The 18,373-nt window shown below is 45.2% G+C and overlaps 1 protein-coding gene across 2 annotated transcripts in view; it reads right to left on the bottom strand.

Annotated features, from left to right (window-relative positions):
* Positions 1 to 18,373, bottom strand: part of SLC22A18 (solute carrier family 22 member 18) — an 80,149-nt gene that overhangs the window by 14,441 nt on the left and 47,335 nt on the right. For both annotated transcript variants that reach the window (XM_063398155.1, XM_063398154.1), the window contains exons 6-8: positions 10,111 to 10,226; positions 9,536 to 9,646; positions 4,324 to 4,424 (exon numbers count right to left, since the gene is read on the bottom strand). In XM_063398155.1, coding sequence (XP_063254225.1) covers positions 4,324 to 4,424; positions 9,536 to 9,646; positions 10,111 to 10,226 — 328 coding nt within the window. The remainder of the gene's footprint in view (positions 1 to 4,323; positions 4,425 to 9,535; positions 9,647 to 10,110; positions 10,227 to 18,373) is intronic.

Consider the following 18,373-nt stretch of genomic DNA (forward strand, 5'->3'; position numbering starts at 1 on the left):
AAAAAAAAAAAAAGAGTTTCTGCCTATTACTCAAAATTAAATTATTTAAACCATTATGGAATTAATATTCTCCGGAGGGAGATTGAATGGCATTTCACACTGCCAGGCATTCACTCTGAGGGAAATTTTAATTGCGTGGCTTCTCAGATGAGAGGACGCTGGGAGCCCAGCCCTGGAGGACAGAGGGATTGTGTCCCTGATGGGCTCTCATAACCCTTGCCTGGAGACCTACCAGTGATCACATAAAGATGCTTCAAGCACATCATGAGCAAGGGATTCTCTGCAGTGCAGGCTGCCTGGTGCAGAAGAGGCAGCTCTCCTGCTGTCTGCCTTCCTCTCCTCATTTCAATATCTCCCACACAACTCCTCTTCACCTGGCACAGCCCCAGCTCATCAGACAGCCCCACACTTTCAGGGTGCTTCAAGAACCACTGCAGAGACCTGGAGTGTTTGAATTACCCCCATGTGCTATTTTCATTTCCCCATCAGTCCACTCCAGCCTCAGACATATTCCATTTTCTAAGCTACAACTGTTTCCTCGTCGGACAGTTCTTTGTCTCAGTGCTGTCTCACTGGCTCCCCACATTCCCTTTTCCAGCCTTTCCTGGCTGTGTCCTGGCCCAGACACAAGCCCCCTTCCCACCCTGACTGCACTCCCACCCGCCCCACACTTTCCCTGCAGTATCCCCTGCTGTGAGATGATGCTCACCACAGGCTGAAGTGAGGCTGAGGAGCTCTGGATGGGATCCCTCAGGTGATTCCTGAATTAGTGGTGTGTCTAACTAACATCCTCCATCTGCACAGAGGGCAAGCTCCTCACCTCCTGCAGGGTCTGTGTTTCTGCACTGATTCCCCATGCAAAGAGCTGTTTGAGATAGCAATGACAAAGAACTCGAGTTGTCTACTTAAAATTAGGTGGACTGACTCAAAGCCTCTAAAAATCTCCTCTCTAGGTATACTCTGCAGCTGGCTTGAATGAGAGGAATGAGGAGAAACAGATTCTTACAGTGCATTGGCCACATCTCACCACAGCAGGTCAAATGAGGTTGGGAAGCTGAAAAACTAGATTAAGCAATTGGAGCATAATATCCTTGGGGTGGGAGAGGAAGGCAGGAAGACACCATCACTATTTGAGTCATCCTGGGATTGCTGATCAGGCTGGGAAAGGGAGCTGCAACATTGCCTTCTGTAAGAGGAATATGTAAGCTTTGAGAATATTTAATTTAAAAAATAGAAACTACAATAACACAAAGAAATAATTTCCCCCTTAATTTCTTTGATGTCCCCTTCCAGCTATAAAAGTCCTTAAACTCTGTCTTTTTCAAGTCCAGGAAGAGATGCAAACATGGGGGACAGGTTTCCTCTAACAGGGGGGCTCAGGGAAAGTCCAAGAGGACGGGAAAATCCTCATACAGAAGGGTAAACTAAAGAATAAAAAAAAAAGAAATCAAAGCTGAGTATCTGGTTGATGAAATTCACTGGAAATTACATAATATTCCTTATGAATAAAGCTATCGTTTACTCAGTGAAGTGGGGAAGCCAGTCAGCAGATATTAATCATTGTTTGCCTATCCAGATTGGTGGAATTCACTTGCACCTTAATCTGCATTTGTATCTCAGCAGTATCAATTTACTGTGCAGCAGAAACAAATGCATCTGAAATGCCAGCTTAGGCAACACAAGCAGCTCTGGGGCTCAGCAGGACACCTGAGCACACTGATATTCCCTGCCTGCAAGAGCAACCCAAACAGAAAGCAGCCATAAAACATTAACCCAGGCACCATCTGCAAGAAATATCTGTGGGTGGTTCTAGACAGATACCTGAAAGTAAAGATATGAATTCTAATGTTTTAAAATTATTTAAAAGCAAGAGAATGAGAGTTTACTTTGGTCCAGTTGAAGATCTTGTCCTGCATAAACCAGAGCAGAGCTTGGAACTGCCACTGATAAAGTGGAAAGAAGAAGTGACAAAGCAAAAAGCAGTTCTTTGCCAGCTTTCAGGTGAGATGGCTTTGCTGTCACCAAAAATCAGGTGCCCTGGGATTTTTTAAAAAAGAAAGTGTTTTTTCCTCTTTCCATTTTAGTGTTCTGACCGTGAACCTCAATGCACCAATGTGAAGAAAAGCTTGTACCTTATGACCAATTCACTCCTGTATTTCTGATGTCCAGAGCCATGCACTGTAGAATAGGCTTAGCAATATGGATAGGAACTGCATGGATGCACGAAAGAAAACTGCCTGGCTGATAAAAGCCAGTTTCTGTGTCAAATGTCCCAAGGCAAAGAGTCCCCAGCACAGCAGATGCTGCATCTGAGCCTGCAGGGCCCGGCTGGGTTGGATTGTGGCAATAGGAATGATCAACCTCTGTGGGATGAAACTCTGACTCTGGGAAGGGTCAGGTCCCTGGTTAGCCCTGGCCTCTGACCATCCCTAGGAAGCAGAGTGGATGCTGTAATTCCCGTGTCTTCCAGGGCTGTGTCTGTGTGGGGTGAGAGGAATGGCAGAGGAGGTAACCTTATCTACAGCAGTTTCAACCAAACTAACCTGGGAACAATGGCAGGAAGGCAGGCAGATATTCCAGACATAACAGCAGTGGCCTCAAGACAGATATCCTGGGCCAGCAGCAGTGTCCAGGCTCCATCTAGCAACACAAAGCCACTCCTCACAAGAGCTACCACTGCCCACGTTCCCAACTCTAAACAAGCACACCACAGCCATGCTGCAACTCCAGATTTTTTTTTCTGTGTACGTAACAGGGGTTTAACTGGTACGTCTTAAGTTAAAAGCTCAGCTGTGGGGAGTCCTTCTGCATTCAAATGGGGAAGAAGATATGGGACAGTGGCTTGGCCTCTCTAAACCCTGAGTGATTCCTGCAGATTCTGGTCCAGGAGGCAGCACACAAGGCTACCATAGGGAAAGCCTCTGAGAGCTGTGCAGTTTGGGTCAGGAGCTAGCTTTGGAAAGCAGCTGCTGATCACCCCACTTTCCGTGCTGTTTCCATACTGTGGACTGGCAAACTGGTCTTCTTTCCAAAGAGGCTGAATGGGACTGCATTCAGCTGGTTGGAGATGTTCACAGGACCAAGAGACAGCTAGTCCAAAGCCAGCCTCACTGGAGGGACATGGCAAAGCCACCATCTCCTCAGCTCCAGCCAGTTCACTCTGCAGAATCCAGCTGATGTACAGCCATGCCTGTCAGCTGCTCCACCGAGATGCCCGGATTTGGTGAGACCAGGCCAGAGCCCAAGTGAATGGCAACACCATGCCAAATCCAAATCATAAAGGAAGAACTTAAGCTGCCATTTCTCAAACGAGAAGCGCCTCCAGATCCCATAGGAACTCTGTGGCAATGCCCAGGAAATGAAGAGGATTTAATAACAAGACCACTCTCCTTCAGGATATTGCTCAACTTGCATTCCTACCTTGGGGCTTGGTTATAACCATCTGCTGCTCTTTCTGCAAAATCATTAAGCCTCTTCCTCCAAAGGGAACACTCTGCTCTAACACAACACTGCACATTTTTGATCCTGTTACTGCCTAATTCAGCTGATTTTTCCCTTTTTACCTGTTTTGGTAGTCTTCTAACCTTGTTCCATCACCCACCTTTCTGTGCTTTTTGTTTGTTTGTTTGGGGCTTTTCTTTTCTTTTCCTTTCTTTTCTTTTCTTTTCTTTTCTTTTCTTTTCTTTTCTTTTCTTTTCTTTTCTTTTCTTTTCTTTTCTTTTCTTTTCTTTTCTTTTCTTTTCTTTTCTTTTCTTTTCTTTTCTTTTCTTTTCTTTTCTTTTCTTTTCTTTTCTTTTCTTTTCTTTTCTTTTCTTTTCTTTTCTTTTTTTTTTCTTTTTTCAAGCTTCCTGTGCTTGTTTCCATGCAGAAGAAACAAGTTCTTCTACACTGAAGGGATCTTCAGTGAAAACACCAGTGAAATTGTCTGCTTTCCTGAGTGTACAGGGTGCTACTATATAAATGTAAATCAACTAACCTGCACCAGGAAAAACCTCAGCACTTTAGCTTCAGTGTCAGTTTTGTTACAAAACCTAGGACATATCAGTCCAAGAAAATTTTAGCTCTACAGCTTGAAGATCCGCAAAGAGGGACAAGGGGAAGAAAGCTTTCAGCACATTCCTTGCTCCAATTCCTTCCCATTCCAAGGAACAGAATAAATTTGGAGTCACTCCTCTTTTTGAAGCTAAATGCTGTTTGGCAGAGCTAGGATTTGCCTGCCAATAATGCACCTGGATTTGGAAGAGCATGTGTCCAGCAGGTAGTAAATTAGGTAGCAGTGTGGCAAGCTAATCCATCTGAGAGGGGGACTTGCACTTCACTTACCATTTGAAGGACACCAATATATGACATCAGATATCCAGACTCCACTGCTTCCAAGCCAAAGAAATCCATAGAGATGATGGAAAACATAATCATGAACAAACCTGGAGGGAGGGTTAATGCAAAGAGTACATCAATACATGTTCACTGCATGTAATAGCCCAAACCCTGCTCCCAATCACCACCAGTCCAAGTCAGTAGCTCTCCCTGGGTTTGCCAACACTGGGTATAAACATGAGCAGAATCCTATTCAAAGTCATTGTAGTAATTTAATCTTTAAATGTTAAACTTTTTATCCCCCTTACTTTCATCTTTAAATAATGTGACTATGTAGGCTGTAGTTTCAGCTGTTAATTATAAACTGGTAAATATTTGTATCACTGAAGCCAGGCTAACCATTAAGACAGCAAGAAAACATTTGTTCAGACAAGACTGTAACCATAAAAATAATCTGATTGGATTCCTCACCCCTTTTGCCTGACTTCAGTTATTCACTGTGGGGAACAGCCCAGTGACATCAGCCAAAATGCAGTGGTTTCACTGCACACCTCAGCAACGATGTCTGGGGCACGTGAAAAATCTCTTGTGTGGACTGATAGCAGTTGTCAACAGAAGCAGTCAGAAAAGCATGGACAGAAAGAGCACAGAGCTCTCTGCTTTTCAATTGAGGCAATTTCTGGAGAGTGTATTAGAGAAATCCACTCAATCTCAAATGAAAATACAATAGTGTGTGTTTCCCCACTGCCAAACATACACAAATACAGGCGTGCTTGCACATGCTCCCATCCTACAGAGAGAGCCATCAAATTAAAAATACCATGTCAAAACACTGCACTTCAAGTGTGGTGTGGGGAAAGAGTCTGCTGCTTCCCCTAGTGTCTTGTGCACCTGAGATGGAGCAAGACAGTGGGAAACTGGGGCTCTCTGCGTGTGAAGAACCCCACGATGTGCCTGTCAGAGATCCTTCTGGGAGACAAGAGACCAGATGGCTTTTAGCAGTCCTGCCTTTCCTTGGAAGATCCTCTGAGCTATAAGGACTGGGTAAAAAGGGGGCTGTGTTCCTCTCCTTCCTGAAACAAACAATCTGGGAGGCAATGTATGAGGACTGAGAAGACAGCTGGTGGCCTGGCAAAGTGACATGGCATGGGGAGGATTTGCCAGGTTTTCCTGGAAGGATGAAGAGAGTGATTCCAGATTTCTGGTTAAAGCACTGTGCAGGACTCGTTTCTTAACAAACAACTGCACTGCATGCAGCAGCCCAACCCCAGCACAGTGCAGCACCTGCAGCAATGGGGACCTCCCTCCAGGCACCCCAAGCCTTTGCCTGGAGGGAGCACCGCCCTCCCATCCCAGGACCTGCCACAAAGCCTTCCTCAGCCCCACTGGAGACACATCCTCCCCCTTAACAGGAGTAGCTGCACCCCAGCTGGCTCCATGGCCCTGGGAGAGAGGGAAGGGGGCAGGAAGGGTGCCCTGCTCTTCTACTCTCCAGCTATGTGGAGGAGGTGCCTGGGAGCTGGGGCTCATGAAGATCCATGGCTTTGCCACACCCCTCCACCGAGAGCACCCCACTGTTATCCAGTTACTTTGAAATCACTCTCAGCTCAAGCCAGCTTAAGGTAAAATGCAAATACCAGTATTTACTCACAACACCCAAATCAGGCAACAGGGTTGCACATGTTTATAAAAGGCACACGTGACGAAATGAAAGAAAAACCACACTTGGTTTCACTTGTAGGAAGATTAGATGGAAGCAGGCGCTCGCCCTTCATCCTGCACCCCACTGCAGGTACCACCCAGGAGGGGCTCAGCCTTCCTACATGCCTGACGCCTCTTCCTGGTACTTCCCTCCAGCTTCTACAGCTCCTCTCCTCTTTGAAGTCCCTCATCAAGTGAAGACAGATTTGGATCTTTCTCCTCCCAACAAGCTGCTTTCTTTCAGAGCAGGGGAATAGGCTGTGCTCTTTAATTAGAATTATACATTGCTTGGCTCCCCTGAGGATGCAATGGTCTCGTTTTTTCACCCCCTGTGCCTGCATGGTCCCTTAAAGCTACCTGGAGGAGGGAGACCCCCTTGCCCCTCTTCTTTCAGCAACTAAGGTGGTCCCCCCACTGGTAATCCCACATTTCTTGATGAAACTCACAAGGAGAGCCTCAGATAGAACTAAAAAAGATGTTATGCTCATTGGAACAACCAAAGATCTCAGCAGGTTCCCAGCTGGGTAGGCTGCAGGTCGGCTGAGTGCAGCCACATAAATAATGATAAGCCTCAGTCCGTGCTGACAGTCTCAATGTGAAAAAAATGGAAAATGGCATAAAATACCCTCAGGAACCTCATCTTTTTTGAGGACATCTAAGAAAAGGGTGAACTTCTTAGAAAACCTGGCATTAGTGGGATGAGTAACAAGGGCTGTGCAGCAGAAAGCAGGGAAATGATTTGTGAGATGCAGTAACAATGACAAAAAGCACCAGGGAAAATCAGGAGTGCAAACCCTATTTTCAAAAAAAAGAAAAGATGTGACCTGTCTGAAAGCAGCCTGTGGTGTGAGAAGGCGAGCACAGCCTGCGGGAGCTCATCACAGCCCTCCTACGCTGGACTGCAAACACGACGGGATGCAGAGCCCTGAGGCTCACTGCAAAACGCTGTTCCACACGTAAAAGAAAATCCTTTAAAAAACAGGATGCAGGTGCTAAAGCAATCATGCTGAAACCAGATTTTCCAAAGGGATTAGGCAGCCCAAGATTCATACAAGCAGCTATTTATCAGTATTTTCGAGGCCCTGGTGATTTCTTGTCCATGAGAGTTACATTTGATATTTTTATCCTCTTGTTTTTCTTTCTGTCTCCTATCTACCACAGTGCAGTGAGGCTCTCTTTTCCCAGGTCAGCTGAGAAGGTAACTTGGCTGTGCTGGAGCTGTCTGCTGCCTGTCCAATCCCTGGCAGCTCCTCTCCTGCAAGAGGCACAGAGCCCACGTCTCTGCTTTTATGCAACACAGGGAGGAGGTTCCCAGCCCTGCAGCCCTCCCGGGGAGGTTCTTTCCGTCTCAAACAAGCTAATTTTAGACAACAATGAGATCCATAAGGAACAAAAGATTTTCCTTGCTGTATATCACGAACTTGTTTACAAAGTAAATAGAGAACGGTCTGTAATTTGGGCAATCTAATTAATTATACAGTTGCAGCCTGGAGATGAAAGGTAAATGAGCTCATGAGGAGCTCAGCCTCCAGCTGTGAGCTGCAGAGAATTAGCCATGACCAGATCCCCTTCCAGCTGCCATCAGTTTGGGCAGTGACCTGAAATGAAGGGAGACCTGCAAAAATAAACCACTAGGAATTTAATCACTCCTCCCTGTAGTGTGAGCGCTACAGCAGGAATGCCTCAAGTGATCCTCCTCCTACCCTTACAGAAATCCCCCCAGGTATTGAGTGACCAACTATTAGCCTGTCTTAAATCCCAGCTTCACTGTCTTCCTCCTCTTTGCCTAGAAATTGCCTTGCAGTTTTGGGCAGGAGACGTTTATTTTGGTTCAGTGAGGATTTTTGCTTGGCACAGGGAAAGAAGAAGGGATTCTGTAACAGGCAGGAATTTGCATTTCGGCAGGAATGTCTAAAGCAAAGTGCATTTTGCCTGGCCTTTGGAAAAAGGGAACACACAGGAAATTAATGTGCAGAATTCATCTGGATGCATTCCCAGGCATTTTTAACAGAGAAATGGATGCTACTTTAAGATAAGAAATGAGCCAGAATCAGCTCCCCTCTTAAAACATGTCTCATTCTGTGAAATGCACTCATTTTACACACTTTTTAGAGTACAGTTTTAGAAGTTTATCGCCTTAAGAACCAAAAAGATTGCACTGTTAGGTCAAGCCAGCAGTGGTTTGAGACTGTATCCTGTCTCCAGTGGCAGGGGTGGGATGAACTGGCATTACTGATCTCAGCTACACACAACAAGGAAAAAAACGTCAGAAATCCTTTACTTCCTTGCATGTTATTCTACAACTCCAGTTGGACTTGTTCCCCCAGAGATATGGCAAGGAATAACAGATGAGCCTGACAAAGCCCAGGAAAGCCATCACCTTCCAATTCTGCCACACTCCACAGCAAATTTTACTTTAATTTGTAAACTGAATTTACAGTTTACAAATTAGTATTTAATTTGTAAATCAGGCGTCATGTTCTTTAAACTTCAATGTTTAAAAGTGCTTCTCCAGACAAAAATGAATTGGAAAAAGATGCAAAGTCTAAAAGCCTGGGTGCCTTAAGTCCCCTCTTAGAATCCCTGTTTGGAAGGAAAGTGCCTTAGTTTGTTCAGGTATATACACACATGTTATGATGTGCACAAAACTCAGTTCCTGAAATTATCATCAAGAGAAGCTGCACTTTTTGGGTTGACTGGGAAAAGAGCCGTGAAGGGTTTGTGTGTGGAAGGGCAGAGAACATCACCCTGTCCTTACATCACTGATGAGGATGACATGCAGCTCATCTCTAGTCAAGTGTGTGGGGAAAAATGTTAGAGGATAGGCAAAGCTGAAGATTATTAAACTGTGGCCAGGGATACATAGTCAGGCAAATAGGGAGATATGAACCATGCCAGGACACCAACTGACTCAGAGGAAGCAGGGAAACAGGTGGGTTTGGGAAAGGTTTGAGGTATCAGTGAGTTCCTACCATGACACAAAAAATCCCTCAGCAGAATATATAAGGAAGAGAACAACCACCCCCATGAATGTGCTGAAACATGCTGTGGGCCCCTGTGTGCAGCCCAAGCCTCTCATCTGTCAATAATTTTTAATTGTTGGGAAAAGGCTAGGATACACATACAGCTTAAAATCACTAAGTAGAACCAGGAAGGACCTCCGTTTTTCTGGCAGAGGACAAACAATTTTCTTCTGCTTTGAAGAGCTTGTAGCCCAAAGAGAAATGACAGTCAAGAGGAAGAAACATTTGCAGTGATGGGATGGAGAGATTAAGTGATTTGCCAAAACTCCCAGATGCAGCCTATGACAAGCAGTGTGTTTGACAGTGAGTTGCAGGGTTTTGACCCCGGGTAGCTGAGACTACCTGAGAGCATCCAGCATCACATTAGGAGGTGAATCCTCACTGCTCTGTGATCAAGGGAAACATGCTTTCAGTACCCTGAGACAAGCCTGGCCACAGTGTACGTCATCCTATTTTAAGCACATCAGTAGTGATGGGTAATGGGTGAGATTTACCTATGGGAAGTCCAGCAAAGACCTTGACTATGAAAACTTCCATTACCCCTGGGAACTTCATCAGGCGCAGGATTTCTCTGATGCTGAACAAGCTGCCAGACTCTGATGTGCCTGCAGAGATGACATATGGGTTAATACTCTGTTTATACAGGTTAAGGGCAGAAAGCAGGAAGGTCTGGGACTCTGCTTAGGTTCACCACCCAAACCCCACATCTCTGCTGCACCAGCTTTGTGCCAATGGCAGGAGGTTGGGAGCTGGTGCCAGGTCTGCATGTGGAGAACCCTCTGAGACAGAGAGGCTTCCTCCCCTGCCAGAACAAATTAACCCCCAGCAAGGGGTCCACAATCACCTTTTCTGAAACACATGTCTGGGCTGGAAGACTGCAATTCCACATGGCACAGTGATCAAAATATTTGGAATAATACTCTTCCATAACCAGAGCTTAGACATTGAAGAGGCAGCACCTCAAGGCTGGGACCTTTTCTCCCTCAAATGCAACTCCAAGGTCCTTCAGCAGTTCTTCCAGTTCTTGCCCTTTCTCCTGTACTATTAATCAGAAACACAAACTACTCACTGTGCTCTGTGCCGTGCTGGTCTGGCTGTGGTTTAGTCTGCGAAGGGATGCAAACCATGGCTATCAGGGTGTTGATGAGACTGCCCACCAGCCCAACATATGTAGGAACATAATTGCTGCAAACAGAAAAAAGAGAGGTAACTGCATAAACACCATAAACAAGATATTTATACCTCCATCCTGCAAAGGCTTGGGCAGTTGGACGAGGAACAATTCCTCTTGAAGTCACAGTACACAAGGCATTAAAAGAACTCACATCCCTTCATGTAGGGTTTGGCTATGACCACAGTTAGAAATTTCACCAAAAGGTGGCTATTGCTATCAATATAGTTTATAATTTTATTAATAATAGGGTATAATACAATGCCTTTAAATCTCCAAGTGTCAGGGGAAAAGAGCTTTTCTTGGTTTAATGAAGCTTAGAAATCTTCCCACAGAAAGCACAGCATCTGCTTGTTAGAATCCATCTAATCCTCGTCTAATCCCCAATTTCATTCATCCAAGTATCATCTCATTCCTTGATATTTCTCAGTGAAATAAAATGAAGTTAAGGAAATTACTCAAGATGATTAAGGACGGTAGAATACGGCCTACAAGCAGAACTAAGCCCACCAGAGAGACGATACCACTTGAAAAGGAGGCATTAAAAATAAAAACATGATTACAAAACCTGCATTTTGACCGATGCACTCACTTTTTTCCAAAGCTGCCCAAAACCAAACCAATATCAACTATCAACTACCAAACCAACTTCAACTATCTCTCAGAGCCCCAAACACTGAATCTTTAACAGAAGTTGGGTTACATCCTTGGATGTAGGCACAATGGAAAGCGATTATTAACTATAGTTATACAATGATAGAAAGGAACAATTACAACTTATCTAAAAAACACAAACATGAAAAAGTCAATAGAGCCAGTAATTAGTCCACAACTATCACTGTCTTCTTAAAAGAGAAGATTAGGAAATGACTCCTCCTAGTCTCTAAGTGCATGTGGGAAGATTCCACACTCTAAAGGGCTTTAATTTTGACAAACACAGTAGAGCAAAGTCCAGGGGTGGAAGACTGAAACTGAGGGAAGTCAAGCTGAAAACAAGGAGAGAAGCTTGTTTTAACAGTGAGAGCAATTATCCACTAAACCAGCTCATTAACAGTCTCCCCCATCATGAGAACCCAGTTAGTTGTAGGGTTTCCTAAAACATGTGCTTGAAACCAACCACAGGAAGCAGGTTTGGGGTGGGAATGCCCAGCAGAAACACCAAAGGATGGTGTCATGTAGGGCACAAGACGAAGTGACCACCATGGTGCCTTGGAGGCATCAAAATTTAAGCACTTTGGACTTCGACAAATTAATGCCTGGATTTCATCAGGGAAGGCTTTGAAGTTTTGCAGATCCATGCAGATTTGGAGGTGAGTGTGCCATCCCTGCATTCCCAGCAACCTGTGCTCCCAAAATTTAGATGTAAAAGCAACCCCCCAGCTGATGCTCCCTGTGAGCCTGCTGATGAGAGACAGCTTAGTGCCTGGCTTTGTACTGCTCATTTCCTTGTCAGACTATGGTGTATGTTTTTCATGGAATAACCAGCAGCACTAATTGTAAAAGCCTCAAGTTTCCTCCATGCTAGACAAAGGCACAGTCTGAATAATTTCTAGAGTATTACTTAAGTCACAGAGCAAGACAGTCAAGGATTGAGACACAAACAAGCAAGAAAATCATCAAAGAGCAAATATAAACACATATATATACACACACATATATTCCTGCTAATAGTAACAGCAAAAACTCCAGCTGAATATTTTAATTCTCATTAATTATTATTAAAACAACAAAACCAGATAGTATCTTTCTGCAAAAGGACTTAGTACAGTAATTTAGACTTGCTGCCTTCTATCTGCCAAGCTGCTTCACTAATTAACTCAGACCACAAAATTAGTCATTTACTGGATCATTACTTCTCATTTTTAGTGCAGCAGATTGCCACTTTCTAAATTAGAATAATATGCCAAGCAGTTCCCAAACTACCAAAATCAAATTTGTGGACAAAGGTTTTTATCCAAGACAGCCAGAATTTCTAGTTTGCATTGCAACATAAAGTAAATTTACTAAGAAAATAAAAAGGCTAGAACAACCAAAAGAAGTAGCTGCAGCTGCTAAATGTTTGTGGGGTTTTGTGGTTCATTTTTTCTTTTTGGTTGGTTGGGGTTTTTTTCCCTGAGAGTTTCTATATTTCAAGCTTTCATTCTGACATGTAAAAAACACATCTCAGAATATTTTTATCAGCCAGAAAAACTTCCTTTCCAGTCCTACTTTTTCCTCAGGTTGTCCAGAATCCCACATACCAATGCAAATATGTTTTACTCTTCACATCCAAGAAGAATTGCAGTAAGAAATAACACAAGGATCCCTCTGTAAAATTATAAGCAAACAATGCCCAGTGCTTACTTCACTACAAGCTTGGGACTGTTAATTCACTGCTGTTTAAGAGAGAGGAGAACTTTGACAATTTATATATTTGGGAAAACGTGGGCTTGATGTAAGAAATTTGTGGAATTTTATATGGCTGGTTGCTGAAATCAGAGAAATCCAGTAAAATATGGAGCTCAAAATTGTTTCCCAGACAAGCCTGAAGCACTCAAAGTCATCTGCAAATGCCTTTTCCTAAGCACATCTTTAAGTGCTCCATCTTTTTCCACGCATTAAGCACTGTCATTCCTTGATGGTAAGATGAGGAAGGTACACCTTCCAGTCAGCTGCTCTGCTATCTCATCCTTCAGCAGGGACGAATGCTGAAATTCGACATAACTCACCTGTGTCCTGGAAACCATCAGGACATGTGTTTTTTTGCATGTGTTTGTTGGCTCATTTAAGAGAGATGAAGTGGAACCAAGGGGGGGGGGTGGCAGGAATGCTTTGCTGGGTTGGTAGCACCTGCTGAACAAGAGCTGGCTCGTGGTGGCTCGTCTATTTTTTTGTTTTAAAATTTAGACATGAATGCCCATCTCTGCTGATCTCAGCCAGAATCCTTTTGGATTCAGTTTTGTGTGTTTGGCTTATCAGGAGGAAGCCTCACCAGGAAGGGATGCAGTGGCACTATTAAGATAAATGAGGTACATCAAGGAGGTTGCTCCCGTGGGACCTTTTCCCGTCCTCTTCCCCTTCCTGCTCTCCCTCTCATCCCTCCTGGCTGTCCACAAACCAGCCATGTGGAACCAGAGCGAGCCCTGCCAAACCCAGCAGCAGATTTCCTGAGCGGGGCGGAGGAACAAAGGCTGCGGGCAGGACTAATACAATTAAATTAAATGGAGCAAAAGGGCACAGCAGCTCTGGCAGCTGAGCTCATTGAAGCCTCTTCCAGCTTCTTGTTGATTAATGAGAGATTAAGGGCCTTTACTGTCCTGGGCTTTACAGTCAAAATAACTTGGGTAACTTTATCTGTGTACTTCAGCATGTTATTTATAATTCCTCTGCTTTTTAATCTGTAGAGAGATCCCTTCCTGACTTTTGTCAGCAGTCTTCTTGATCTTCCCTGGGGACTTCTGCTAGCAAAGCCCCTTTCAGCTGTCAGCTAAGACCACACCTCACTATTCTTTTTGGTTTTTTCAGTCTTGTCATGAAGCAGAGGAATAAATTGCATTTTTCTATACTGCATGGGACTGATGTATCCCAAGCTCCTGATTTCAGGAGGATGCAAAGATTTTGGCTGCAGGGAGCAAACACTTGAATGTAAGACTAGGAGGAACTAGGGTCAAGGAGGACTAGTTTTTGCCAACATGATTAGCTGCAGTTTGTCCCGACTTAAAACTTTCAGAGAAACAGGAAGAGAACATGAGCAGAGGGACCTGGAGGCCAGGAACCCGTAACATCAGCCAAGCACTGCTTAACAACCTAACAAAAGCCTCTCCTTTCCACTTTACTGAAGCCAATAGGCAAAACGTGGTGGATGCATTTAAAGCATCCTTTTAAAGACTTTTAAAGGGTTTCAGAAAGTGGGATGGCCACTTGCCACAGGACTCATGGTGAGGCCCAGTGCAAAGCTCACTTCGTAGCCTGTGGCCATGGAGAGGGCACAAGTGGCTGGCAGCTATGATTATCCATCTGGAAACTTCATCCTTAATGCTGGTGGGAAAGCAGAACTGATGATTAAACCATTAACAGTAATGCACTGGTAAAGAGATTGAACCCCCCAAAAACCCCCAAAGGATCCAAAGCCAGCTGCAAGAGGGTTGCATTTCTTCCCATCTAACACTTAACCAGCCCCTGTATTTACTGGTGGGTAAATCCCAACCTTCACCACACCTCCCAAGGGCAGCAAAGTGAGGAGCTACTCCACATTCCTTCCCAACCTGCTCCCATCAGGGTCGATTAGTATGAGCTAAATGAATGCGATCAGAGTTCAGTTTCTGAGTTGAGAACGACAGTAACACAGCAAGGGCTCACAGAGGCTCTCCAACCCCTGTCACCTCCTCCTGAAGTCACAGGTGGCACACGTGAAGCGTCCAAAAAACCTGGCAAACTTTAGAGCAAATGCAGCTCTAGGGATGCAGGGCCTGGCCAAACAAGCACATGTGGGTGTATATAGGTACATGCATATGTACAAATACATGTGCACAGCATTTCCCAGGAGCTTTGAAGCAATGCTTTCAGCAAAACTTCCATGAAAACTCAATCCAGCAAAGCCACGTGCAGCGTGCGGGCATCAGGCAGTGGACCAGGAGCAGGAGCGAGGCCACTGGCCAGGCATTTGCAGGCATATGTGCAGGTGTATTTTCAGCTCACAGGCAGGGAGCCTGAGCAAAATCCCCGCTGGTACCTGCCAGCCACAGCCCCCAGGCAGTGCCAAACAGGGATTGGGCACTGGAACCTCCTGCTTCCAGCAAGGGCAGCTGCAACAAACCAACAGGGGCCACAGTTTTGGCTCCAGCCCAAATTCCAGTCTTTTCTCAGCTGCAATTCCCCTCTTTGATTTCCTGCCCGAAAAGCCTGTGACAGACCATGGAGGCAGGTACCTAGGGGCTGCTGCCAGCTGGGAGGCTGCGAGTGCCATGAGACGGTATCAGTGGCTTTCCCATCAGCATTCCAGCCACAGGGCCCTGCTCTGCAAGGCCCAGGAGAAGAACACGCGTGTAATCAATCGCACAATTAAGCGTTGCGTCAATACCGCGACCCTTTCGAGAAGGAAGCAGCTCCCGGTGATTACCCGGGGATTAAAGGATCAATGCGCATTTCAGCAGTGAATGGGACTGTCGTCGTTTTCTTTCTCTTTTTCTTAATAAAGTCAAAGTTGGACACGGAGACAGCACAGATTGTTTTTTAGTGACTCACTCCTACTTCAAAACTGCGCTGCATAAAGCCGGCATTCACAGGCGGCTCACATTCCTTAAACAGCTCCGAGAGGACTCAAAATATTTCTTTGGTTGCAGTCTGGCCACACTATCCCCTCATACCCTTAGAGGGGCAGATATGGGGGGGAAAAAGCTGGCGAGTTAAAAAGAAAAGCAAGGCAAAAAAGTGAGGTGAAAAAAAGGAAGTTCAGGTGAAATCTGACAGCAAACCATGGGCTCTGGTAACCAGCTTTAGGTCTGTAAGAAGGTGAGCAGTGACCACTGTGTTCCTGATAACTTAGTGATACATAAGTTACTGCCTAACTTATTGTAAATTGGTGATGGTTTTGTTCGAGAAACTCTGTTTTACTGCCTTGCTGAATGCATTTCTTCTCTGACCCATTGTGGTCTGGTCTATATTGCTGAGATTCTGCCTAAATTTAAAAAAAAAAGAAAAAAAGAAGAAAACTAACAAAAAAACCCTAAAACCCAAGCACAAAATTTCACCAAGCCTTCTTAAAAAAACAAACCCACAAAAGCCTCAACCAAAAAAAGACATATTGAGCCTACAGAATTTTCCCACATTTCCTAGGATGTTCATGCCAATGTACAGAGCTAATCCTGCTTCCACAGCCCAGGGCAAGAAACAGCACAAAACCACACATAAACTCAGACAACCCAGTGCTCAGCAGACTTCAAGGCAGCACTACAGGAGGAGGACCACCCATCACATTACCCATGCCTTTTGAGAGAAAAACAAAACACCCCCAAGTCTTCCTTTCTGCAGTTCCTACTCCTGTCCTCATGGGAAAAGACATTACACAGAGACATGGAGAAAGAAGTGTGTTCCCTGTCTCTTGACACAGAACACAAAATGAGTGGATAGCCACCCCCTCCCATGTATCAGCAGGAAAAGGGGAGAGTTCACTGTCCTGATGCAACTGGAAATCATTTTCAGGTTGTCCTTTTCGCCACATATGCTTTAGTTGAGGAGCAGCAGAAGTTGGCTGCTGCTACTTTGAGCATAGCAGGATGCTTTTTTTTCACTATGGTGAGCTTGACATCCTTGCAGGCTGTCCAAAGAGGGAGTGAGACTTCCCATCCACACCCTCCGGAGAGCCCCTCACAGGCTGAGAATGAGTCATGCTCAGACAAGTGCTCATTCAACTGCTTATTTCTAGTGGCAGCCACATCTGGAAAATTCGTGTGGTGCGGAAGGAAAAAAATATGAAGAGGGGAATGGGCGGCCTCCATGACCTGTTTCCATCAGAACTGGGTGAGGGAGGGATGCTGATATTGACACTGGAGCATTAGCAGGGCAAAGAGCAAGGAGTGTGTGATAAATGACATGGGATAATTCGTGTTTATGGTGTATATAAAATATAAATTAAGAAACGTTCTGTAAAATAAATGGAAAAAATCAGTCGGGCTTGGGACAAACGGGTTTTTGGGATGTACAATTGCCTGTGCAGGGAATTTGGGATGAACAATACCTCTGTTGGGAAAGCGGGAACTACAAAATTAGCAATAGGAAAGAAGGAGACAGATGGGTCTTCTTGGTCGGTGGAACTGTGAACGATCCAGCCATTATGACCAATATGGATCTCACTTCACCATCTGGGGGACGCCTCTCACGATTCCAAAAAACCCAACACATCTCAAAACCTGATGATACCTGATTCCAAGAAACCAAATTAATATTCATTCTCCCTCAGAAGAACCATTCAACAGACCGGACAGTGGAGAGGAACTCCCATGAATATGAAGGAAAAGAGGAAGGAAAAAGAAGATGTGGAGAAATACTCTGCCCCCAGCTAAATAAACTGTATATAAGCTAACCCCAAAAAGACCGAATTTGTGAACAGGGCACTTACGGTGTGCCAGAGGCCATAGCTAAGGTTCACCCAGTGCCGATCCTGGGACTCGACACTGAACTTTCGATTGTTGGCTGACCCTAAATTTTGTTTGTTGATTCTTGAATAAAATCATTTATCAATTTGGAATTGGTTAAACATTTATAAGAAGTGGAACCACAAGGGTACAACAGAGCTGCCGTGTGCTGGGGACATCAGACGTGGGACAGGGACAGGACTGGACAGCCATCACAAGCCATTGGAGCCACCTGTGGATCCCCCTTAAGGGACGTTCACTCCTGTGTGTGTCACTGACCCAGCACAAGGAGGGCTGCAGGTGGGTCTTGATACTCAGCCTCGAAGGGAAAAACCCACTAGGGCAAGGCAGGGCACTGAATAAAAAGAGTTGGGCTTCTTCTATAGGGAAATCCTCCTCTGGCAGAGCTCCCTAGATAGAGTGTTTTGTATGAATGGATAAGGCTGGCTGCCCATCAGGGGCTCTGCAGCATGAAAGTGATGTATCTCCACCTGCTGCAGAGAAAATCCCAGCAATGGAAAGCAGCAGGAAGGAGCCAGCCCCTGCCCCAGCCCCGGCTCAGGCACGGCAGATCCTGCTGCCGGGAGTGGAGGAGATCCCTGTGGCAGGATGCTCACTCCCAGGCAGCCAGAGCAGCCCGGCCATGCCAGCGCAGCACTCTCCCAAACTCGGCTGAGTGCCAAAGAGGGGCATCAGCTACGCTTCGATGAGATGGGGGCAGATCATGCTTTGCACATAACCCCCCTCTAATTCCAAGTATCATTTAGTCTCATGTGCTCTGTTCTGGTAAAACACCCTATTTCCAAATGCTGCACTTCCCTAATTCAGAGCTTCACTAGTATGTGTGATTACTGCTTTTCTCTCTTGCACGGCATAGGCAATCCCACCGGCATCTCGGTTCACTGAGCACCTGCACATCTACGTGAATTCATAACAAACAGCAGAATAAGCGGCGTTCCCCAAAAGATTTTAGTTATTTTAGGCACTGCTTGTCTCACACTTTGATACAGCATCACCCTGCATGCCTAGAAATGGAGAAGTCTGAACAA

This window comes from Prinia subflava, chromosome 5 (genome assembly GCF_021018805.1).
Source record: "Prinia subflava isolate CZ2003 ecotype Zambia chromosome 5, Cam_Psub_1.2, whole genome shotgun sequence".
Lineage (NCBI taxonomy): Eukaryota > Metazoa > Chordata > Aves > Passeriformes > Cisticolidae > Prinia > Prinia subflava.